Consider the following 26,403-nt stretch of genomic DNA (forward strand, 5'->3'; position numbering starts at 1 on the left):
CCTGGAACTCACAGAGATCTGCCTGCCTCTGTCTCCTGAGTGCTGGGATTAAAGACATGTGCCACCACGCCCAGCTCAGTTTCATATTTTTAAATGAAAGAATATTTGAAGAAAAACTCAAGACACAGTCTCATGTACCCAGGCTTACCTAGAACTTCATCTAGTTGAGTATGACTTTGAACTCTGGACTCTCCTCCTTCCTTTGGAGTGCTAAGAATTAGGTAAGTTTCTTTCTTTCTTTGTTTCTTTTTAAGATTTATCTATTTTATGTATATGAGTGTTCTATCTGCATGTACCCCTGCATGACAGAAGAAGGCATCAGATCCCAGTATAGATGGGTGTGAGCCACCATGTAGTTGCTGGGAATTGAACTCAGGACCTCTGGAAGAGCAGACAGTGCTTTTAACCTCTGAGCCTAGGTAGGTTTCCTTTTTTATTTATTTTTTTTATTTTTTGTTTTATGTTTTTATTTAGATATATAATGTTTTGCCTGCATGTATGTATGTATGTGTACCACCTGTGTATAGTACCCTGCAGAAGCCAGAAGGCATCAGGGGCTGGAGAGATGGCTCAGATGGCACATTCTCATGTATCCCAAGTATTGCTGTGTAACCTTGCTTCCCTGATTAAATAAAAGGCCTACAGCTAGGCAAGGCAGAAGGAAGGGACAGGGCTTAAGGTTTGTATGCCTTGAAGAGAGAAGGATCTTGAGAGGAAGAAGGATCCGCATGGGACAGGAAAAGAGCAACAATGAAGCTGGGCATGGTGGCGCACACCTTTAATCCCAGCACTTGAGAGACAGAGAGGCAGGTGTATCTCTGTGAGTTCTAGGCCAGCCTGGTCTACAAAGTGAGTCCAGGACAGCCAAGGCTACACAGAGAGACCCTATCTCCAAAAAAAAAAAGAAAGAAAAGAAAAAGAAAAAAAGAAAGTTCGAAAATTAAAGAAATGGCCCAGATGAACATTAACAAGTATTTTGGGATTGTGGATGGGAAGTAGCCCAAATGGAAATGGCATAGGATGAAGGCTAGGAAATAATGAAAGGTAGCTTAGGAATTAATATCTGCCATGCCCAAGGTGATAAGCCTATTCTAAAATATATCAGGTGTCTGTGTCTATATTGATTGTGAAAGCAGCCTCAACATAAACATTTATTAGGCCATACTTTTAAAAAATAATTTATTTATTTTATGTGCAGTGGTGTTTTGTCTGCATGTGTGTCTGTGATCTTGGAGTTACAGACAGTTGTGAGCTGTCATGTGGGTGCTGGGAATTGAACCAGGGTCCTCTGGAAGAACAGTCAGTGCTCTTAAGCGCTGAGCCATCTCTCCAGCCCATAGACCGTACTTTTAAACTAACAGCAGCAATCATCATCATAGTCACCAGCAGCAGCATCAAGCAAGTATTATTCTTATCTTTTTTTCAGATGAAGAAAAAAGTAAAATTCAGGACTAAGAAATAGTTCTGTGGTCAAGTGCTTGCCTAGTACAGATAAGGCCCCACATTTAATTCCCTACACTTGAAAAAGAATAGAAAGAAATAGTGAAGCTTAAAAATACAGGTATCCCAGGGCAGGAGTGACACACACCTTTAATCTCAGCACTCAGGAGGCAAAGACAGGCAGATCTCTGAGTTCAAGACCAGCCTGATCTATAAAGTGAGCTCCAGGACAGCCAGGGCTACACAGAGAAACCCTGTCTCAAAAAAAATCATTAATCGGTCAATAGATAGATACTTTAAACATCTCTTGGAACAAGTTAGACACTTCATCTAGACACACTATCTGAACCTATGAAGATTAAATACTTCTAAACAACCTATAACTAAATTATGTAACTTTCAAAATATCTCTGCCTCAATTTGTCATTTCATTAAAAAAAAAATTCCTAGCAAAGGATGAATGATTTAGATAATAAAAAGTGATTTAGTAGCCGGGCATGGTGTCACACACCCTTAGTCCCAGCACTTGGGAGGCAGAGGCAAGCGGATCACTGTGAGTTCGAGGCCAGCCTGGTCTACAAAGTGAGTCTAGGACAGCCAAGGCTACATAGAGAAACCCTGTCTGAAAAAACAAAACAAAACAAAATTTAGTATTGAACAAGAATAAACCCGGCTGGGCACTCAGGAGGCAGAAGCAGATGGAGCTCTTTGAGCTCAAGGCCAGCTTGGTCCAAACAGTATTTTAAAAAAACAAAAAAACAAAAAACAGGCTATTAAAAAGAAAGAAAGAAAGAAAGAAAGAAAGAAAGAAAGAAAGAAAGAAAGAAATGCCTGGCAATAAGTATACATGCCTTTAATCCCAGCACCTGGGAGGCAGAGGCAGACAGATCTCTGAGTTTGAGGGCAACCTGGTCTACAGAGTGAGTTCTAGGACAGCCAGGACTACATAGAGAAACTCTGTCTTGAAAAATCAAAAAAAAGAAAAGGAAACAAACACACAATAGGGGCTGGAGAGATGTCTTAGGGGTTAAGAGTGCTGCTGTTCTTCCACAGGACCTGGGTTCAATTACCAGCACCCACATGGCAGCTCACTGCTGTCTGTATTTCCAGCTCCAGGGGATTTGACACCCTCTTCTGGACTTTGTGGGCACTAGGCACACTTGTGATGCACAGATGTACATGCACACAAACACTCATACACATAAAACAAAATAGATAAATATTTTTGTTTGTTTTTTGAAGCATGACAATCTTGAACTTACGGCCCACCTATGTCATAGCCGGAACCGCTCTCAAAAAGGGGCCTAAATAGGGCTGAAGAGATGACTCTGGCTAAGAGCACACACTGCTTCTCTGAAGAATGTGAGTTTAATTTTCAGTACCCACAGCTCCAGGAGGATCCAGCACCTTTGCAGGCACCTGAACTCACATGAACATACCAACACACATAGACACAATTAAAAATAAACAGTTTTTTAAAAGAGCCTAACTGAAAGTTTTAAATTTTAAAAAAAAATTTTTTTTTTTTTTTAATGCTCTGAAAATGGTAGCGCACACCTGTAATCCCAACACTTGGGAGGCAGAGGCAGGCGGATTTCTGTAAGCTCGAGGCCAGCCTGGTCTACAAAGTGAGGCCAGGACAGCCAGGACTACAAGAGAAACCATGTCTCGAAGGTGGAAAAATGTCCTGGATTTGAACACCTACAAGGCAAGACTCTAGTAACTAGTTTGAAAATACCAATCCAATTGAACACACAACACTGGGGACGGGGCTCTCAAATAAAAAGTTTCTGCTGAACAAACATCCCAGCTAGAAAACAGCAATGGTCTAGTTTGCACAAGGCTTATGCTACAGTTTCCCAACCAGTCCAAAAGGGCAGCCTCATGCATAGCAAGGTGGTCAGTATGTGTCAATATTTTGAGTTTCTTCATCCCTCTTTCTCAATTTCTGACCACAAACTGGTGACTTCATCAGATGACTGGCCAACACATACTTACATAAAGAAATGGACCACTCTTCCCTACTAAATGTTAGCAAGCATGAGCTACACAAGTATCAGAAGCAGATCTTATCGTTTTAAACAATCATTTCCATGAAAGATGCCTGGGACCAATTTCATTTTAACTCTCACCACAAAACGAGTTTTTCATTATCCTCTTTAAATCTTTTGAACTGTACTGGCTAGCTGGTTGGCTGGTTGGGTAAGCTGATCTAAGGTTTCACTATGTAGGTCAGGCTGGTCTTGAACTGGTGATTCTTGTGTCCCAGAGTCTGACTGCTGGGATTGATTACCAAGGGTATAGTCCAACATCTGGCTTTCTTTGAATGGTTTTTAAACTCAACTTTTCTTTTCACCTCCAAAGCAGTCATTGCTTCTTCATTTATGTAGTAACTAATAATTTTTAAGTGAGTAATCCATTTACAAAGTACAACATTAACACGTATAACAAAATATACAATGTTCAAATAAAGTGTACAGATACCAAGTCTGACATCCACAGTAAGGAACTAAGATGACTAAGAGGGGAGGGCAGGGGAAGGAATGGGAGGGGAGGGGAGGGGAGGGGAGGGGAGGGGAGGGGAGGGGAGGGGAGGAGTAGCAGCAAAAGCCACTGTTACTTCATCTCCCTGAAGCTCACCACATGGAAACACTAATAACTTCGTTTTGTGTCACAGTGTATTTCACATAAAAACCATACATTTTTGTGGCAAACCTTAACATACACAGCAAGTAGTTTTAAAAATTAGCCTTGTGCCAGATATGGTAGCGCACACCTTTAGTCCTAGCACTCAGGAGGTGGATCTCAAAGCCAGTCTGTTCTACATTGCAAGATCCAGGCCAGCAAGTAATACACAGTGAGATACTATTTATATATGAAGGAAGGAAGGAAGGAAGGAAGGAAGGAAGGAAGGAAGGAAGGAAGGAAGGAAGGAAGGAAGGAAGGAAGGAAAAATTAACCCTTCTCAGACTAGTAAGACAGCTCCACAGGTAAAGGAATTTGCTGCCAAGCCTGACTACCCAAGTTCAATCCTCAGGTCCAACATTATAAAATGAGAAAACTTGACTCCTAAAAGTTGTCCTATATGATAATAATTTTTAAAAATTTGGCTGGGCAGTGGTGGCACACGCCTTTAAGCCCAGCACTTGGGAGACAGAGGCAGGCGGGTCACTGTGAGCTTGAGGCCAGCCTTATCTACAAAACAAGTGCAGGATAGTCAAGGCTACATACAGAGAAACCCTGTCTCGAAAAACAAAATTTGTTTAGCCTCTCTCGTGCAAGTGCTATCATTATCACACCTGTAATCCTAGAACTTAGGAAGCTGAGTCAAGAGAAAGGAGAGCTTGAAAATGAGAGTTTGAGGCCAGCCTGGGCTACTTAGTCAGAACTTTGTGTCAGTCTAAAGGAAAAAGGAAGGGAAGCAGCTGTAATGGTCTGGATATGAAATATGCTTCTACCTCTGCTGAAAGGCTCTTACAGTAAAAGTCTGATTCACAGTTAGTGGTGTTCTTTTGGGAAATTCTGAAAACTTTGGGGAGCCAGTCTCCAAGGGCATGCTCTTAGGGACTGACTTTGTCTTGTCCCTCAACCTCCTCTTGCTGCTTTCTGTCTACCATGACGCAAGTAGCCTCTGCCACATGTTGCCACTACCATGATGTGATGTTCTTCCTCACCACAGAACACATACATAATCAACAGAACTATGGTATAAAACATGGGAAGTCCCTGCCAGACACAGTGGTGCACACCTTTATTCCCAGGGGGCAAAAGCAGTCGGATCTCTACCAGTTTTAAGGCCAGTCTGTTGTACAAGACCGCCAGGACTGTTACACTGAGAAACCCTGGCGGGGTGGGCGTGGGGGGGTCAGATATCCCAACACTCCAAAGGTGAAGGCCAGAGGATTAGGAGCTTAAGGTTACCTTCAACTACCTAGAGTTCCAGACCAACCTGAGCTACATGAGATCACGTCTCAGAAAATCCACATATAAAATTAGGCATGATGGCACAATACCTGGAATCCCAGCACACAGAAGGCTAAGGCAGGAAGATAAATGTGAATTCAGGGCCAGTCTATGGTTACTTAGCACAAAACCTTGTCTTAAAAAATAAAATAGGTGGCTGGAGAGTAGGCCCAGAAGTTAAGAGCACTGGTTGCTCTTCCATAGGTCCTTAGTTCTCCAGATGTGGTGGCGCATACCTTTAATCCCAGCACTTGAAAGGCAGAGGCAGGTGGATTGCTGTGAGTTTGAGGCAGTCTACAAAGTTAGTCCAGAACAGCCAAGGCTACACAGTGAAATCCTGTCTCGAAAATCCAAAAAACAAAAACAAAAACAAAAACAAAAAAAACAAAAACAGAGGTCCTGAGTTCAATTCCTAGCAACCACATGATGACTCACAACCATCTATAATGAGACCTGGTGCCCTCTTCTGGATAAGCAGTCATACATGCAGGCACAGCACTATATACATAATAAATAAATATTAAAAAACAAAACAAAAAACCACAACTACAAAATAAAAATAAAATTTCTAAAAATTAAAAAAAAAAAACAAAGAAAACCAAACAAGCCGGGGCCAGTAAGATGGCTCAAGACACTTGCTACAATATCTGATAACCTCAGCTTGATCCTGGGGACCCACGTGGTAAGAAAACTGTACTCCTGTAAATTGTCCTCTAACATCCACCATGTACACACACACACACACACACACACACACACACAGAGAGAGAGAGAGAGAAGTAGTCCCTCAGGCTCTCAAATTATTTCCCCACATATATCAATAAATAAAACATGAAACAGAAATCAATCATTGGAGTTTAGCCATCTAACAAGATGAGGAGCTCACAATGACTATACAATAGAGGCCATAGAGCAAAAGGTCAGGGAATGACTCTCAGAGGAGCAAGAACAAGCAATAAGCTCTGCTAACCTCCTCCATCAGACAAAATCCTTCACGGTAAGAACTTGCATTCAGCCTGTAATCCCAGCACTTGGGAGGCAGAGGCAGGCGGATCACTATGAGTTTGAGGCCAGCCTGGTCTACAAAGCAAGTCCAGGATAGCCAAGGCTACACAGAAAAACCCTGTCTCAAAGAACTAAACACAAACAAACAAAACAAAACAAAAACAACTTGTATTCATCACCGTGTACCAGTTACAGTGAGTGCCTGCACCTACTAGGTACTTTTTAGGGCTCAGTTGTTAAGGGTGTTTGCCTGATGGCCTGAGTTCAATTCCCAAGACTCACATAGAAGGAAAGAATAGGTTCCTTCCTCTGACCTTCATTTATGTGCTGGACAGATGGGTAAGTGATTAAGAGTATTTACTATTCTTGCAGAAGCCCTGAGTCAGTCCCAGCACCTCTGTCAGTTGACTAACAACTCCAGCTCCAGGGGATCCAATGCCTCTGGGACTCCCTAGGCGGCTGCACTCACATGCATATGCCCCCACAGGCACATGCATGCACATAACTAAATCTTAAAATAATAATAACTTTTAGTAGGATATGGTAACTAGCACCTGTAATCCTAGCATGTGGGAGGCTGAAGCAGGATTAGATCAAGGCTAGACTTGGCTATATAATGAATTAAAAGTAAATGTGAACTACATGAAACCTTGTCTTAAATTTTTTAAAATGTAGTACCTGGGCATGAGCACTAGGGAGGCAGAGGCAGGTGGATCGCTGTGAGTTCAAGGCCAGCCTAGTCTACAAATCCAGTCCAGGACAGCCAAGGCTACACAGAGAAACCCTGTCTCAAAAAATAAAAATTAAGAGAGAGAGAGAGAGAGAGATGGCTCCATGGTAAAGAACATTTATTGCTCTTACAGAGCACCCGGGTTCAATTGCCAGCACCCACATGACTGGGTTGTTGTAGGTACAAATCCATCCATAACTCCAGTTTCAGGGAATCCAACAAATATGTGCAGGATGCACATACATACACGCAGGTGGAACATTCATATATGTAAAGTAAATATACTAAGTTAAAAATTAGCAGTGGTGACGCATGCCTTTAATCCCAGCACTCAGGAGGCAGAGGCAGGTGGATCACTGAGCTCGAGGCCAGCCTGATCTACAAAGTGAGTCCAGGACAGTCAAGGCTACAGAGAAACTCTGTCTCAAAAACCAAAAAATAAAAATTTAATTGTAAATCTGGGGGCAGGGGACCCTGGGTCTGATCTTTAGCACCACATAAATTGAGTGTGAGGGCTCATGTCTATAATCCCAGCAATTGAGAAATAGAGGCAGGAAGATCAGAAGTTCAAGGCCATTCTTGGAAGTTCAACTATGGAAGAGAATAAAGGTTTAAAGGAGAATAACAGAATGAGAAGAGTTGGACTGGGGTAAGGGAGCAGAAAGTAGGATAGCGGAGGGAACATGGGAAAGACCTTTTTAAAAAGACATGGGAATGCCAGGCATAGTGGTGCACGCCTTTAATCCCAGCACTCGGGAGGCAGAGGCAGGCGGATCGCTGTGAGTTCGAGGCTAGCCTGGTCTACAAAGTGAGTCCAGGATGGCCAAGGCTACACAGAGAAACCCTGTCTCGAAAACCAAAAAAAAAAAAAAAAAAAAAAAAAGACATGGGAACCTAGTACTATAGAAACTTCCTAAAATATCTGTATCTATGCAGAGAGAGAGAGAGACAGAGACAGAGACAGAGACAGACAGACAGGCAGAGAGACAGAAAGACAAAGAAAGAGAGAGAGATTAAATGTTAAGGTTTAGTTATGGGCATGCATGTGCCTGTGGGGGCATATGCATGTGAGTGCAGCTGCCTAAGGAGTCCTGGAGGCATTAAAGCCCCCTGGAGCGGGAGTTATAGAGGCTAACTAATAAAAAGCCCTGTATTTGAAATGGGTTACAATTTTGTAGCTATTGGCCAGTGAGTTCCCACAGACTCTACCCCCTCCCAAATATTACAGGATATTTGCTCCTGAATATTTTCCAGAACTGGATGGTAAAACCTACTGTAGAAGACATCACATACTTGAATCATAGGACATGGAGAAATTAAGCTGGTATGGACCTGGAAACTTCATCCCTATTGGCTCACTTTCAAAGGGCTGAAGAGAGCTATGCACAGTACTAGAGGAAAAAAGCAATCATACACAGCCAGGAACCCTTCGAGCTACAATGGCTGGCCTGGCAGGACATGCCTACCAGTGCAATGATGACACCAACAGCATGTAAGTAACCAACCACTTTCTGAATGGATTTTAAGTCCCACTCCACAGTATAAAATCAATACTTGGTACCATTATTGGGCTACATGGGACAATATGTACAAAAACCTTTGCAAACCAAGCCAGACCAAATCCCAGCATGAAGAAGGGAATTGCGCACACAGTCCTACCCCTAGCCAGGGAGCTACTGGCAACTGTCAGCTGCTGGAAAAAAGAGAGACAGTTTTTTTCTAAGGGTTGCCCCTGGTAAGTCAACCACTCTCCAGTAGACAACCACACATCCAAGAATATTTGGACAGCCAAGTTGGTCTTGAAAGAAAAAAACAAAAAACAAAAAAACAAAACAAAACCACAAAGTTGAATGTGTAGAGAAGAAGGAGTGAATCTGAGAAGAGTTGGAGAAAGGGCTGAATAAAGTCAAAACACTATATGAATTCTCAAAGAACTAATAAAAAGCCAAGTATGATATGCATGCTTATAATCCCAGAACTCAGAAGGCTGAAGCAATAAGGTTTCCATGAGGCTAGTCTGGGCTTCTGTCTAAAAACAATAAACACATGAAGCAATAACTCATTAAGATATAACCATTAAGGCCAGGCGTGGTGTTGTACCCCTTTAATCCCAGCACTCGGGAGGCAGAGGTGGATCGCTGTGAGTTCCAGGCCAGCCTAGTCTACAAAGTGAGCCCAGGACAGCCAAAGCTAACACAGAGAGACCCTGTCTCGAAAAACAAAAAAACAAACAAACAAAAACAAAAAGACATAACCATTAACTACTATGACTCTTCCATCACTAATGTACTAGGCTGGAAAAAGGCAAAGTGGCAGTGTTTGCCTGGTCCACTTACAGCCCTAGAGTTAATCCCCAGGACTGTACCTGTAAGAACAGAAAAGGGAGGTGTTTCCCCAAACATCATGTATCTTCATCTAAAGTCAAGGAAAAAAATCAGAAAGAACTTTTACTTCACATTAGGTTGGAAGGAAAGAAAGAGGGCAAAGATCTTGACTCAACCAGTCAATATGCTTACTCTTGCCACTGGATGACAATAAATTAGATACAATAGTTAAAAGAAGACAAAACAGGGTATCGTGGCCCATGCCTTTCATCCCAGCACTTGAGAGGCAGGAGCAGGCTATCCTGGTCTAAGTAGTGAATTTCAGGACAGCCAGGACCATGTAGAGAGACCATGCTCAAAAAAAGAAAGGAAAGGAAAGATAGATAAAGAAAACAGCACAGACCACACCGCTTCTCTGAAGGAATGTGCCATACAAGAGTTCACTTCAAACATTCTCACTGCCTGCTGCTTCCTATTCATTAACCAAAGATGTAAACATAGCTAAATCATAAGGGTTTGCAAGTTCTAAAATAGCTCTTTAGGATTGTTAATCACCACCCAGCTAAATCCTTTAGAACCTGGCCTAAAAATAAAACTGTGTCAGGTGTTCTTCAAAATGCCCTATGTACACTGATTGGAACGTGATGCTAATCAACACACTGAGCAGTGAGGAAGAAGAAAAATCTTCAAATAACCCGAGCCAAACTAAACAACAAAGAAATACCATCCACTTGACATTTTCTTCAGTTAAACTGAAATTCTGGGAGTAATTTCTTCAGAAGTCAAACATCTGAAATCATTTACTAGGTGTTGTGGCACACACCTGTAATCCCAAATCTCAAGATGACTGAAACAGACGGATCACAAATTTGAGTCCAGCCTTGGCTACATATATGAATTTAATACAAGCATGCACTTAATTTTTTAATTTTATGTATATGAGTGTTTGGCCTGCATGTATATCTGTGTATCATGTGGTTCTTGGTGTCCACCAGAACAGAATAGGGTGCCAGATTCTGGAACCGGAGTTACATACAGATAGTTACAAACCCCCATGTGCTTAAACACAAACCCAGGTCCTCTGCAAAAGAAACAAGTGCTCTCTTTTTTTGTTTTTGTTTGTTTGCTTTTCAAGACAGAGTTTCTCTGTGTGGCCTTGGCTGTCCTGGACTCAAATTTCTAGACTAGGCTGGCCTCACAGCGATCCCTGAGTGCTGGGTTTAAGGCATGAGCCACCCAGCCTAGCTGCAACAAATGCTCTTAACCACTGAGCCATCTCTCCAGCTCTGAGACTATGTATTTAAAAGAACAACTGAACCAAAACATGGCTCATCAGGTAAGAGTGCTTATTGGGCTTGCAGAAAATCTGGTTGGGTTTCCAAAACCCACACAGTGGCTAACTACCTCTAATTCCAACTCCAGAAGACCCGATGCACTCTTCTGAACTGCACCGATGCTGCACACGATGCATACGTTCATGCATACAACATACACGTACAATAAAATTAATTTTTTAAAAAAATCACCAAAATTAGCCAGGTGTGGTGGCACACGCCTTTAATCCCAGCACTCAGGGGGCAGAGGCAGGTGGATCTCTGTGAGTTCGAGGCCAGCCTGGTCTACAAAGTGATTCCAGGATAACCAAGGTTACACAGAGAAACCCTGTCTCCGGGGTGGGGTGGGGAGGGGACCAAAACAAGAACCACTAAGGGCCTGGAGAGATGGCTCAGAGGTTAAAAGTACTAGGGGCTCTTGAAAAGACTTAGGTTCAGTTCCCAGCATCCACCCACATGCTGGCTCACAACTGTCTGCCACCTCAGTTCCAGGTGATGATGCCCTCTTCTGACCTCCAAGGCTCCAAGCACCTATGGCAAAATACCCATATGTGTATAATTTAAAAACAACAACAGGGCTGGAGAGATGGCTCAGAGGTTAAGAGCACTGTCTGTTCTTCCAAAGGTCATGAGTTCAATTCTCAGCAACCACATGGTGGCTCACAAGCATCTACAACGAGTTACGGTGCCCCTTTCTGGAGTGTAGGCACACACGTGGGCAGAAGACTGTATAAATAATAAATAAATCTTAAAACAACAACAACAACTAAAATTAAATCACTGAGAGCTACACAAATAATTCTGGGAGCAAAAGAGTAACAGGATGACTCAAACGCTACAAAAATTAAAGGTGTCAATTTTAATATGTATAATTAAGGACTTTTTACTCATAATACTCAGACATTCCTATCATAGGATTACAGACAAGAGTTTAGACCTGCCCCATTAGTACCCATGGAATGTTAACATAAATATCTAGTGTTATATTTTGAACCGACTGGAGAACAGCAATTTCGCCCATCTATATGTACATATCAGGAAAGAAAGAGGAGAGGGAAAAAGCCCTCAACAACCTCTTCCTGAGGAACCTACACCTTTAATCCCAGCACTTGGAAAGAAGAGGCAGGGGGATCTCTGAGTTCCAGGCCATCCAAAGGCTACACAGTGAGACCCTACCTTTAAAAAAGCAAACAACAACAACAAAAAGAGCCTAACATCCTGATTGTTCAGGAGTGGGAAACCCTGATTTTCATGGTCTACATACAACTTTGGAAAAATTGCACAACAAAATTTCAAGTTAAAACCTAATTTTATGGTTTCATAAACCCCCACACTGTTACATTTGTTCACTGTCTTTCAGAGACAATATTTAAATTCTGTTCTACAAGTCAGCATTAAGGCATGCTGTTTAGCTAACAAGCTCCTCCCAAGATCAGGATTATTACTATTAAACCTATCAGGAAAACCAAAGTGTTCTCTCGTGTAATAGTTTTTTTCTGTTTTTAGGTAGTAAGTGACTAACAAAGCTTTGTCTGAAATTTAACCATTAAATAATCATGCATGTACTAATAGACTTCCTAAAAGAGCATTTTAAAGTTAGTCATTGTATTTCCATTAAAAACAGTCCTTCTGCAAATGTCAAATTAACCCCAAAAACGTGTGAAGTTGTTTCATCTTCAGAGCAAAAGTAATTTGAAGCTAAAAGCCACTGGGTTCAGAGCAGTTGTGATGCAGTATCATTCTTAGTCTTTGGACATTTTTTGTCATAAGTGAAAGGTTTTAATATGGTTCTCAGTCTTTTCTCTACTAGGCCAAATCTCTTAAAATGCATTCAAAAGTCTTTCAGTCAAGCCTTCTACTTCACAGGCACACAAGGTCTTTTCAACTATTGACAAGCTCTCAGCAAAGCTGCCTGATCCCACTTCAGGGTGCAATCACTCAGCCTTGCAGACCTGGAGATAAGCCTTCTGAACAGAAACATCAGTAGGTTTATTTTTCCAAGTACCCAGGGCTCAGCTAGGTCAAATGTTGCTGCTGGATTTTAAACAGCTTACTTAGCCCTTGGAGTGATAAGAAAGAGTAAAAACAAGTCAAAAGAAGCTCAGTGTTTTTCAGTGGTACACAACACCAAAGATTTGGAAACTGCCCCTGACGTCTATTCACATCTGAAAAGCCACTTCAGCATAAGCCTTAATCGAAGTAGCTATTTCAGAAGAATGATGTTCAGAGGGCTGGAGACATTTTAACAAAGCCTGCAACCGAGGGATTCAGCCCAAAGAAAACTGCGTATGATATAAATAGGGTCAATTAAAAATACTTTCATGCTACACGTTTTCAGGTGCTTCCCATAATCGGCCAATTTCTATGTTTGGGGAATATGTTCTACGTGGTCAGCAGCAATTTAAAACGCTGAGTGAGTAAAGAATATTACGTTTATGAAGTCAACATTTTTGTGTGCAGGTATAACCTTAGAAAAACCGGCAGGAATATCTCAGAATAGAAACCAGTGAACAAGCACTAAACATTTTGTATCAAATTCCAAAACTGGTTAGCTAGACTTAATAAAGTAAATCTTTTCAATTTTATCAATTTCACTATCGTTGGGGGGATTGAGTCAAAGCAGCAACCAGCAAGAGTTAAAAATTAGCAACATGAAGTTAATTAATCCAAATTAAATTAATTAGGTCACCACTATCCGTCACAGAGACCCTTCACAAGCTATCTATTTGTCTTTTGGACCCTGACATCTTCCTGTCTCCTTGCTGCTCCTCAGACTCATCCCAACTCCCGCAGGCTAAGCCTCTGAGCCTTGGTGTCAGCTGTTCCCTCCGCTGACAATGTCTTCCCCTCGGCCTCACCTGGAGAACACAGTCATTCCAAACTCCACGCAGAAGCAAGCAAGGAACCTCAGGACTTCTCTATTCTTCAAAGCGCACCTAACTGTTCTAAAACCCCAAGAACACTTAGGAAATCAAGCCTTATCCCCGCGCATTGTTTTCACGCCCCGGGAGCAGAGAGCACTGAGGGCCATCGGCACAGACCCCACAGGACGCAATGCAGGCAGCCAGACGTGCCCTGAATTCATTCCCCACTACTGCACACAGACCCGACCTACTCCCCAGGTCCCAGTTACGACTCAACCGGGAGAGAAGAGATCTGACCGTCCTTCCTAACAAAGAATGAAAACCAAAGGCACACCCTGGGCTCTGGAGAGAGAGAACAATGAATGAACTCGGCCGCCTCGCCTCCCGTGATGTACCAACGCCTCTCTCTGCATCCATCCACTTGCTCCGCAGAGCCTGAGAGGCTGTCGCTTCACACAAAAGGCAGCCGGGCTCCCGATCTCGAGCCTCCCGAGCCTCCCATTAGGAAGCCCCGGGCGAGGTCCCACGCCTTTGTGGCTGGGCAGTGACCCGTTTCTCGCCGCCTTCCCTGATTCCTCTCGTCTTCCCTAAAAGGGTGTCACTTAAGAGCGAAGCAGCCCGAGAGGAGGTGCAAGGCCGGGCTCCCCCCACTTCTGCAGCCCGAGAGAAAAAGAACGAGCCCATCCCAGTGACAACACAGACACCGGGCAGCTCTGGGCGGATTCCACCCCCCCCCCCTTGCCAAAATATGAGGAATGCGCGCTGGGCACCGGGGTGGCGCTGGCGCGTTTCCGAGAAACACTGGGAAATCTGAGCAGGGGTGTGGAAACTGACTCGCCGGCCATGACACCCGGCCCGCACCGGGCCTGCCACCCGGGTGACAGCGGCCTGGCCGGCCCTGCACCCCGCGGCCGTGCCGTCAGCCCTGCGGCCTACCTGAGGGAGCCCGGCCGCGCCGGGTCCTGACGTGCAGCGGCGGCAGTGGCTGAGAGAACGGGATACGGTCACATTCGGCGTGTCCCCAGCCCGGGGGACGGGGCCCCGGGGAGGCCCCGCATCGCTGCACTAGCGCCCCGCGCCTCAGGGCACGCGCCCCAAAGCCCGGTCAGCTGGCCCGTCTGAGAGCGGCAGACAAACCCTTCCCGCCTCAAGCTCGCTGGGTTCTAACTCCCGCCATCTAAGATGGCGGCGCAAACACCCGCGATGAAGACGCTCTCGGGCCGCCCCGGCGAGCGAGCCCTGCGCTCGACACTCGTCTTCGCGTCCTGCGGCGCCGCGGGCTCACAGCCTCTGCGGGAGAGCTTGGGCTCGGCTGTCTCCTTAAAACTTGGCTCGGGGATCTTTCGCTCCGGCCTGGAATCTGGCCCCGCCTCCAGGGGCGTGGCCTCGCGATGATACGGCCGCCATTTCGGGGCTGAAACTGTGGCGACCCTGAGTGACTGTGTCTGGCCGCAGGCGAGAGCAGTGTGCTGCAGCCACCGCGAGGCCCTCAGAGGACCAGACAGACCTGATGACACACAGCACTGGGCCCAGCTTTGGTGCTTCCTCTCCGAAGTTGACATCCCTGGAGAATGGCGGCTTACTGGTTTTGTGGGAAAGCCCTCACACCGTATTAAAACCTCAGGTTCCTCGTTTGTAAATCGAGGTTCACCGTAGCAGTCAGCTTGACCAAGAACTGAAAGTATGGTGTTGCACACCTGTAATCCCAGCGTTTAGGAAGTGAAGGCAAGAGGATCAGGAGTTAGCAATCGTGCTGAGCTACAGGAGACCCTGTCTCAAAATTTAAGAAAAGAAAGATAGACAAAAACTTTTTTTAAAATGCTGAGCCAATATGGCCCACGGTGAACTGAAGCCAGTTGTGAGCCTTGGTACAGCCCTAGTGGGGAAGAAACCTGGAGGGCAATTTGATATCATCAACTTTCTCTTATTTTTCTCTTTGAAATAGGGAATTAATTTACTTTTAATACAGGCTTGACCTCGGACTCTTCTTCTGCCTCTGTGTAACTATTTTAAAAGTAGCCATTTTTGGGACCTGCGAGGTGGCCGAGAGAGCAAAACCTGAGATCAATCCCCTGGTCCCATGATAGAGAAAAGACTCCTGAAAGTTAGCCTCTGACCTCGATGCTTGCTCCGTGCTACGTGTGTAACCTGCAACCGCACTTAAAAACACACATTTTTTTAAGTAACCATTTCTAAGTAAACATTTCTTGGCATTTAGTACATACACAGCGCTGTGTGACCACAACTTTACTTCCAAAACATCTCCATTACTCTGAAATAAAATTACTCACTAAGCAGTTTCTTACCAGCTTCCCACCCAGGCAACCAGCAATACTCACCACCAATACTACAGACTTAACTTTTTTCTAGATTATCTTGTATGCATGGATATTGATAAAGTGTGGGGCCTTTTATGACTTCCATCTTTCACTTCACCTGTTTCCAGGTTCATCTGTGATACCTCATTCCTCTTAAGGGCTAAACTATCCCATTTTAAGTTTACACCAGATTTCCTGCGTCAAGGATAACATGGCTATTTAGGCTCTTTCTGTCTTTTGGCTATTGTATTGGTTACTTTTCCACTGTCTGTAACAAAATACTGGAGAAATACAGGGTAAAAAAGGAAGGTAGGCCCGAAGAGCAGTGGTTAACCACTGAGCCGTGGTTAATAGTGCTGGCTGCTCTTGCTGAGGACCCATGTGGTAGTCACAACCACCCATAACTCCAGTTGTGGAAGATCTGATGCCCTTTTCTGACCTCTTTGAGCACCAGACACATGGTGCATGGATATACATGCAGGCAAAATGTTCATACACATAATAGATTTAAAAATAATAAAGGAAAGGATGGGTTTGGTTTTTTTGGCGGGGGGGGGGGGGGGGGGGGGGGGGGGCTGACCAAGGCTATAGTCCATCATGAAGGCAGGAAATTGAAACTGATGGCTATGTCCTATCCCCAGTCAGGACACAGAGATGAATATTCAGGTCTTAGCTCACTTCTCCTTTTTATTTACTTTTATTCAGTCTGTGGCACCCACTCATAGATTAGTGTTGCTTTTAGAACGGGTCTTCCAATATCAGTCAACCCAATCTAGAAACTTCCTTACACTCACAGGCACACATACACACACACACACACACACACACAGAGAGAGAGAGAGAGAAAGAGAGAGAGAGAGAGAGAGAGGGAGAGAGAGAGAGAGAGAGAGAGAGAGAGAGAGAGAAATGTGTCTCCTAGGTGGTGCTAGAGCAATGGTTCTCAACCTTCCTAATGCTGCTGCACCCCTTCAATACAGTTCCTCATGTTGTGGTGACCCCCAACCATAAAATGATTTTCATTGCTACTTCATAACTAATCTTGCTACTATTATGAATTATAATGTAAATGTCTGTGTTTTCCAATGATCTTAGGTGACCTCCTGTGAAAGGGAAAGGGATCAAAACCCACAGCTGGAGAACCACTGGAGCCTGTGAAATTGGCAGTCAATATTAACCATTCATTAGGGCTATAATGAATGGTGGTAAAGAGTGTATAGTGTGGACTGGTTTGATTTTCTTTCTTTATTTTTTTTTCCTTGCTTTGGTTGGGTTTCACTATGTATCACTCACTGTGATAATTAAGCTAGCCTGAAACTCCTAGAGACTGTTGTCAGCCACTGCCTGTGGGGCGCTGGGATTAAAGGTGTGCTCCTGGCCAAGTACTTGCTTTGTTTTGTTTAAGGTTTATTTTTAATTATGTGTGTATGGTAAGAGGGGTGGCTGGTGCATGTCAATGCAGGTGTCCATGGAATCTAGAAGTGGATGTTGAATCCCTTGGAGCCGGATTTACAGGTGGTGTGAGCCACCCAATGGGAGCTGAGTGTGTGGGTGCTAGGAAGAGAACTCAGCCTCTCCTCAAGAGAAGCGCATGCCCTTAGCCCCTCTTTAGCTCCCCGTTTTTCGTTTTCTGGAGTTTCATTTCTATGAGTGGAATTAGGGGGAACACTTTGCATCCTGCTGGGTTGCATATTTTCCACCTTGGAGACCTAGTTTGTTGGTAAGCATGCTAGAGTTAATTGGGAAAAACTTGCTAGAGGAGCTGGGGCAGGGTGGGGGTGGGAGCTGATAAGTAGTTTGAAGAATGACTAGGTGGTGTCAGAGCAGGAGGGAGACAATGGAGATGCCACAGGAGATGCAGGGTGAGAGGGAAGGCTGAAGCCAACTATGCCCAGTTCAGAATGTTCTCAGCGTCAGAGTTGGCAACGCCAATGAATTGAAATGTGAAAAATTAATAGGCATGCTTTCTTTTATAGCTCAATAAAATTTCTTTTAGAAGATGCTACAAGCTTTAAGCCTGGCAAAAGTGCATTTTTAAGTGGCTAGGGACCTGGCTCAATAGAAGACCTGGCCTCTGTTCCCTGCACCAACATGGTAGCTCACAACCATCCATAACTTAAGTTCCAGGGGATCCAACACCCTCTTCTCACCTCCTCCAGCACTATGCATATAAAATAAAATTTTAAAATGCAAGAAAGTTACTTTTGAGATGAAAGAAACAAGATACACAGTGTCTATCATTTATGAAGTCTCATCATTTATCATGCATGTGTTTTTCCACACTCCAACAATCAAAGGCCTCAGCTTCAGTTGAGATCCTTCAGAGACTATAAATAACACAAGGCCACAAAACAGTAAATAGTAGAGCAGAGATTTGGACCCATTCTTTTGTCCTTTCTTCATTCACTTAGAGAGCTCTGTAAAGGGGCTGCAGAGATGGCTCAGAGGTTAAGAGCACTGTCTGTTCTTCCAAAAGCCCTGAGTTCAATTCCCAGCAACCACATGGTTCATAACCATCTATAATGAGATCTGGTGCCCTCTTCTGGCCTGCAGGCACACATGTGGGCAGAATACTGTATTTTTTAAAAAATATTTTTTAAAAAGGTGTAAAGTCCAGCCGGTATGGTGCATACCTATAATCCCAACAACCAGAAAGCTAGGGCAGGCGGAGGACCGAAAGTGCAGACCAGCCTGAACTTAAATATGTAATGTCAAACGTATGCCAGGCCCTGTGTTAGCCTTGGGCTCAGAACAATGCACAAGCCAAAGCCCCCCAAGGGCACTCATGCAGACTAGCATCAAACAAGCAAGCCACGCGCCTATGAGGCTGAAGCTAGTGAGGAAGATGGCAGGCAGGGAAGGATGGCAGGGTTAAGCTGGGCACTGAGAGTGACAGGGGGCCAGGGAAAGAGCACTGTAAGCAACTGAAAGCACGCCTGCAAGGGACAGGAGAAAGGCAAGCATGTTGACAGCAAAGAGCCAGGAGGAGATGAGGCCAGCAAGGTGAGGACAGAAGACAGAGTCATAACCAGTCTGACACCCACACCCTGGCCCTTCCTTGCCATCTTGCCTCTCCAGTGAGTTTAATTTTAGTCACAGATGACTTTGGAGTGCGGGCCCTGCCTGGGCTGGGTGATGGGAGAGAGATGGCCATGTAAATAAACAGTTACCCCACCAGGTGAGTGGGAGGGCACCAGAGAAGGAAGGGATGGATGGCCTCTGCCACCCTGGGTCAGGAAAGCCTCCACAGGGGCGAGGCTCATCAGGTGACAAGTTGGAATTTTCCAGAGAGAAAGGGAGGAGGCCGAGTGTGGCTGGCTAGGTGGTGTGCACTGAGGAACAGCCCACTGTCATCCAGTGGGAGAGTGCCTCCCCGAGCAGAGAGTGAAAAAAAAAAAATGAAACAAATTTGGAGGGGCAGATATGTGGCCCAGCATCCATTCCCCTCAGGGCTCCCCTCAGGGCCAGAATGCACAATGCTCCATGCCGTGTGGTGTCCCTTGCAGGACAGCTTAATGCAGTAGCTTGGAAGAGCAGAGCTACAGCGCAGAAGCAGCCTGGTCCATCATGAACTAGTCACCTTCCTTCTCTGGACTGGATAAAATGGCCACAAGCACATCCACCATCAAAAAGAGGAAACAAAGATGACACCTCTCTAGGGGAACAGTGAGGTTATTACTAATAGTCCTCCGGGTCAGAGCTGTGGCTGCAGCCATCTTTGGAAAATAGAGGCAGCCACGCATATGAGATGCATTTTCTTTTTTTCTCTCTCTCTCTCTCTCTTTTTTTTTTTCCTATTTACTTTTCATTCATAATCATAAACTTAACTCTGCAATCCAGGTAAACTTGGAGGGGAATGAGGACAATATGGAACCCAAAGAGCTTCAGTGAGAGCAGAGATTACAGGGTGCTGGGAGCAGATGGGGCGGGGGGTGCTCTCCTGAGCTAGAGAAGGAGTGGTCTGGTGAGTAAGATGCCCAAAAATCAAAAGAATTAGAGTTGTCCACAGTCAGAAATGGTGATCTTCTTGCTAGCCTTGCCATTCCTGGACCCAAAGCCCTCCATGGCTTCCACAATGCTCATGCCTTCTTTCTCCATCCCAAAGACCACGTGCTTGCCATCCAGCCACTCAGTCCTGGCACTGCAGATAAAAAACTGGGACCTGTTTATGTTTGGTCCAGCATTTGCCATGGACAAGATGCGAGGACCTGTGTGCTTCAGGATGAAGTTCTCATCCTCAAATGTCTCCCCATTGATGGACCTGCCGGCCGAGCCATTATGGCGTGTGAAGTCACCACCCTGGCACATGAATCCTGGAATTATTCTGTGAAAGGAGGAACCCTTGTATCCATATCCTTTCTCTCCAGTGCCCAGAGCATGAAAGTTTTCTGCTGTCTTTGGAACTTTGTCTGCAAACAGCTCGAAGGAGCCACGGCCCAAGGATTCGCCATCGAAATCATGTTGAAGAACTCAGTGGGGTTGACCATAGCTGCAGTAAACAGCGACAGGGGACAGAGGCGTCTGCAAAGCTGCATTTCTTTTTCTTTTTTCCATTTATTTATTTATTTACTGGTTGTTGTTGTTATTTTCAAGACAGAATTTCTCTGTGTAGCTATGGCTATCCTGGACTCACTTTGTAGACCAGGCTGGCCTCAAACTCACAGTGATCCATCTTCCTCTGACTCCTGAGTGCTGGGATTAAAGACATGTACCACCATGCCTGGCTCTCTTTTCTTTTTCTTTCTTTCTTTTTTTTTTTTTTTTTTTTTTTTTTTTTTTTTTTTTTTTTTTTTTTTTTTTTTTTTTTTTTTTTTTTTTTCTTTCTTTTTTCCTTTTGGTTTTCAAGACAGGGTTTCTCTGTGTAGCCCTGGCTGTCCTGGACTCTGTAGACCAGGCTGATGAGCTGCATTTTCAAATAAATCTTTTTTTTTTTTCTTCTTTTTAAAGATTTATTTATTATTTACAGTATTCTGCCTGTATATATGCCTGCAGTCCAGAAGAGGGCGTCAGATCACATATAGATGGTTGTGAACCACCATGTGGTTGCTGGGAATTGAACTCAGGACCTTTGGAAGAACAAACAGTGCTCTTAACCTCTGAGTCATCTCTCCAGCCCAAATCTTTTAATTATCTTGTTTAAAAAAAAAAAAGGCATCACAAGGGCTGGAGAGATGGCTCAGCAGTTAAGAGCCCTGGCTGCACTTCCAGAGAACCTGGATTTGATTCCAGCACCCATATGGAAACTAACAACCCTCTGTAACTCCAATTCCAGGGGTTCTGATGCCTTTTTTGTCTTCTTCTTGCCTCTGTGAGCACTGCCTCATGTGGCTTCATAGACATACATGCAAGGCAAAATATCCATACACATTAGGAAAAAAAGCACACATACAACAGATACAATCTCAAAAAAAAAAAAAAAAAAAAGTTTTAAAAAAGCGTCCCAAACCAGGCATGGTGGCACACACCTTTAATCCCAGCACTCGGGAGGCAGAGGAAGGTGGATCTCTGTGAGTTCAAGGCCAGCCTGGTCTACAAAGGGAGTCCAGGATAGCCATAGCTACACAGAGAAACCCTGTCTCGAAAAACCAAAAAAGAAAAAGAAAAAGAAAAGGCATTGCAAACCGTCCTTATGTTGCAAGGGAGGATTGTGAACTTAGGTATTCCTGTGCTAAATATAAATGAACACATCATTCTTGGACGGAAGACAGAACTCAGTGGTTGTGTACCTATTCACCACGCATGAGCACCACAAAGGGAAACCAGCAAAAACGCTTAAAGTACATCATCATTTTATACACGCTACTTACAATTCAGAAATAAGACCAGAAAAAAAAAAGTACAGTACAATAAAAAGTATGCCAGGTATTTTAAAAGAAAAAAAAAAAAGAAGAAGAAGTGTCTAGGCTTCTCTCAGCACCTGGAATGAGTAGACAGTCGGTGCTTGCTGTGCACTTCTTCCTATTAGCTAAATGCTAACAGAACAAGGCTTATTGGATGACTAAACCCTTGGATGACACAACCTTCCTTTCAAGTGATTTCATTGTTGTCATCCAGCGTCCAAAATGGTTAGTTTCCCTCATTAGCTCATGTTGACTGCTCCCATGCAGAGACAAAAGCCAGAGGACCAGGGCCAAAGACATGCTGGTGTTGATGTTTGCCGAAATTGCACAGGCAATCAAACTTTTCTTCTTCAGGGGTTAGGAGGGGAGGGTTTTTGAGACAGGGTCTCCTGCAGTCCAGGCTTGCCTTCAGCTGGCTGTGAAGTCGGCAGTGGGCATGCGTGGGGAGTAAACACTTCCACCACTTCTCAGGTTCTGGGATTACAGACACAGTGTACCAGCACACCGATTTTCTTTTCTTCCCCTTTCTTTTGTAAAGATGTGTTCATTTTGTTTGTTTGTTTGTTTGCTTGCTTGCTTGCTTTTGTTTTGGGGTTTTGGGGGGGTTGTTTTTTGTTTTGGTTTGGTTTGCTTTTGGTTTTTCGAGACAGGGTTTCTCTGTGTAGCCTTGGCTGTCCTGGACTCACCTTGCAGAGCAGACTGGGCTCGAACTCACAGTGATCCTTCAGCCTCTGCCTCCCAAGTGCTGGAACTAAAGGCGTGCGCCACCATGCCTGGCAAAAAATGTATTTTATTATGTTTTATATGTACACATATGTGCCTGAACTGTATGAATCTCTGGTGCCCAAAGAGGCCAGGAGAAGGCACTGGATCCCCCGGAAATGCTTTTATAAGCAGTTGTGTGCCGTCATGCTGGGCCTGGGAAAGGAACCAGGTTGGCTGCAGAGCTCCTAAACCCTAAACCAACTCTTCAACTCAGCCCCTGCCCCTCCCTTTTCTGTGTTTTGTTTTGTTTTGTTTAAGATTTTGTTTTGTTTTTTAGAAATGGAGTGTGTTGTTTCTCTATATATAACTTAGACTGGTGGAGAACTCATATCCATCCTCCCGCCTCAGCCTCCCAAGTGCTGAAGTTATAAGCGTGCACCACCACACCCAGCTTCACACTGTTCGTTCCCCATGATCTGGAACCATGTTATTTCTACAGGCATTTACTAAGCAAGAACTGCATGCTGGAAACCATAGACTGAACTAGCTGCTGAAGCTGCTGAGATGCCCAGCCCTCCAGGGACTCACTGTGTCCTGTGAAGACAGAAAACAGAGGCCTGTACAATGAGGCCGAATGTTGTGTCATATGTCTAAAAATCCCAGCATTAGAAAGGCAGAGGTGGGAGGATCAAGAGTTCAAGGCCATCCTGAGCAGCATAGTAAAATTCTGGCTAAAAAGAAGGAGGAGGAGGAGGCAGAGGAAGAGAAGGAGGAGAGGAAGAATGAAAAGAAATAAAGTCAGCCAGGCTTGGTGGCACACGTCTTTAATCCCAGCACTTGGGAGGCAGAGGCAGGAGGATCTCTGTGAGTTCAAGGTCAGCCTGGTCTATGACTCGAGTCCAGGACAGCCAGGGATACACAGAGAAACCTGTTTAGAAAAGTAATAATAATAAAGAAATGAAAAGTTAAGAAAGGAAGAAAGAGGAAAGGGAGGGAGGGAGGGGGGAAGGGAGGAGCTAGGGATGTAGCTCAGTTGTATGGTTTATCTCATATGCACAAAGTCCTGGGTTTGATTCCCAGAACTTCGTAAACCTGGCATAACTTAAAAAAAAAAAAAAAAAAAAAAAATCCTAGTTGGTCTTGAGCTCAGTGGTAGCGCACTTGCCTTAATATGTACAAGGTCCAGGGTTCAATCTCCAGCAACACATACAGCACAAGTGACACACACGTGTGCACACACACAAATACAAAAACAAAATGAACATAGGATCAATGAGATGACTCAGTGGGTAAAGGCACTTGTTGCCAGAGTGACAGCCTGAATCTGATCCCAAGGACCCCCGTGGTGGAAAGGGAAAACCGGCTCACACAGGTCGTCCTCTGACCTCCACTAGCACGGCTGCCCCACAACATCAACAACAAAAGCAAAGAAACTACCGCTATATTAGAAATCAATTTAAATCAAAGATTGCTCCTGGCTGAAAGCCTCGAGGCTAAGGGGCGAGTAGGGTGTATCAACCAGTTTCCACTCGTTTCCTGTTCATTCTTCCTGGGGTTCGTGTATCACCATAAAAAGTCTTCGAAGCTCAGAGCTGAAAAAGCGTTCGAGATCCTTCACCGTCAGCACCTTCGACCCTCACATTTGGCCGATGGGTCACACAGCAAGAGCCCGATGCCATGTAACCTGGACCATCGAGGTTTTTTATAAGCTTCTGTCACCTTGACAAAGGCCTAACCCCACGGAGCTGTAAGGGGAGGGGAGGGATTAAGTGAGATAGATAATCTGCATCTCTGAAGAACCCCACAACTGCTCCTCTCTCACTTTCTCAAACAGCTTGTCCATACCTCAGCTTCTTTTCTGTGAAATAAAGACAGAAAATGTGACTAACTGGATCAACTGGTATAAACCTTTTATGGCTCTCCATCTATGTTGCTAATCTGTCCCCTTAAGGGTACCAGCTGGACTGCCACCAGCAGCGCACAAGCCGGCCAGTCTCAAAACACTACCCAGGGCACAACATATTAGAAATGTTTCCTACTGGTGGTTAAAAAGGGAAAGGCCTTTATCATGTTTTAAGTTGTAAGTCTTTGATAAGTCGTGGGAGTGAGTATTTTCCCACATTTATGTTCCCTGCTCCGGGTTTATCTGTTGGTGACCTCTGCCCATTGGAGTGTTGCTGTTCTTTTCTTATCAACATGTGTGAAATATTTTGTATGATAATGAGTTAATTTATGACACTGTATTTGTAGCAAATGCTTATTCTGGTCTTTGGTTTGCTTTTTTATTTTTAAGCTGGTTCATGCTCGGTGACTTTGTTGGGACAGCTATTAGAGCACGAAAACAGTGGGTTTTTGGTTCTTTTGGTTTTTGTTTTGGGTTTTCAAGACAGGGTTTCTCTGTGTAGCCTTGGCTGTCCTGGACTCCCTTTGTAGATCACGCTGGCCTCAAATTCACAGAGATCCACCTGCCTCTGCCTCCTGAGTACTAGGATTAAAGGCATGTATCACCATGTCTGGCTGGGTTTTCTTTTAAATAATTTATTTTATTTTATGTGCATTGGTGTGAGGGGTTCAGATCACCTGCAACTGCAGTTAACAGACACTTGTGAGCTACCATGTGGGTGCTGGGAATTGAACCTGGGTCCTTTGGAAGAACAGGCAGTGTTCTTAACCATTGAGCCATCTCTCCAGCGCCAGTGATGGTGGTTTTGAAGAAATCTGTGCTGCGAACCTGAACAAAGGCCCTTGCATAGACTAAGCACACTCTACCTCTCAGCTAAATTAGAAACAATTTTTTATTGTATCTCTCTCTCTCTCTCTCTCTCTCTCTCTCTCTCTGTGTGTGTGTGTGTGTGTGTGTGTGTGTGTGTACCTCAGTATGCTTTTGTGCACGCCTTAGCATGCCTGCGGAGGTCAGAGGACAATTTGTAAGACTTGACTTTCTCCTTCCACTCTGTGTCCAGGGTTCCAACTCAGATCATCAGGCAACTGCTTTCATCCACAAAACCTTTGTCCCTCACCTTCTGTTTCTTTGGGGTTGCTGGAGGCAGTTAAGAGTATTTACTGTGGGGTTGGGGATTTAGCTCGGTGGTAGAGCGCTTGCCTAGCAAGCACAAGGCCCTGGCTTTGGTCCTCAGCTCTGGGGAAAAATAAAAAATAAAAGAGTATTTACTGCTCAGCATAGGACTCAAGTTCAATTCCCAACACCCACATGGTGGCTCACAACTATCTGTTACTCCAGTTCCAGAGGATCTAATGCTGTCTTCTGGTCTCTGGTTTGTGGTGCACAAACATGTAGATAAAACACTCATGCACAGCTGGGCATGGTGACACATGCCTTTGATCTCAGCACTTAGGGAGGCAGAGTCAGGTGGATCACTGTGAGTTCAAGGCCAGCCTGATCTATAAATTGAATCCAGGACAGCCAAGGCTATACAGAAAAACCTTGTCTCAAAAACAAACAAACATACAAATAAACAAATGATGCACATAAAATGAAAACTAAAGGTTTTTGTTTTGTTTTGTTTTGACAAAGTCTACTATATTTCCCTGGCTGGCCTGGAATTCTCTTTGTAATCCAGGCTGGCCTCAAACTCATATAAATCCACCAGCTTGTACCCCTGGAGTGCTGACTACATATTTATACATAATTAAAATAGCTTTCAGTCAACCTTCAAGATATCTTAAAGATATCAAAAGCCAAGCTGAATTTTAAAAATCCGCCACATACCTAGCAGGGAGATTCCCATGATCAAGAATGTGGTATGGGAGCTGGAAAGATGGAGCGTCAGTTCTGAGCCCTTGCTGCTCCTGCAGAGGACTCAGGTCCAAGTTCCAGCTCCCACATGGTGGCTCACACTCATCCATACCTTTACACATTCGT

General features: G+C 44.4%; 1 protein-coding gene and 1 pseudogene across 4 annotated transcripts in view; both read right to left on the bottom strand.

Moving 5' to 3' along the window:
* Raf1 (Raf-1 proto-oncogene, serine/threonine kinase) overlaps positions 1–14,786 on the bottom strand; it is a 55,023-nt gene extending 40,237 nt beyond the window's left edge. For 2 of the 4 annotated variants that reach the window (XM_051155127.1, XM_051155128.1), the window contains exon 1: positions 14,597–14,786. Coding sequence is in view for 2 of the 4 variants with exons in the window: in XM_051155125.1 (XP_051011082.1) it covers positions 13,995–14,073 (79 nt within the window). In the remaining 2 variants the exon portion in view is untranslated. Of the gene's footprint in view, positions 1–13,994; positions 14,351–14,596 lie in introns of those variants that run through there. The other 2 variants (XM_051155125.1, XM_051155126.1) reach the window with 2 other exon arrangements.
* Positions 14,787–19,968: 5,182 nt separating this feature from the next.
* LOC127197315 (peptidyl-prolyl cis-trans isomerase A-like) lies at positions 19,969–20,462 on the bottom strand (annotated as a pseudogene).
* Positions 20,463–26,403: the final 5,941 nt, after the last annotated feature.

This window comes from Acomys russatus, chromosome 13, assembly GCF_903995435.1.
Source record: "Acomys russatus chromosome 13, mAcoRus1.1, whole genome shotgun sequence".
Taxonomy (NCBI): Eukaryota; Metazoa; Chordata; class Mammalia; order Rodentia; family Muridae; genus Acomys; species Acomys russatus.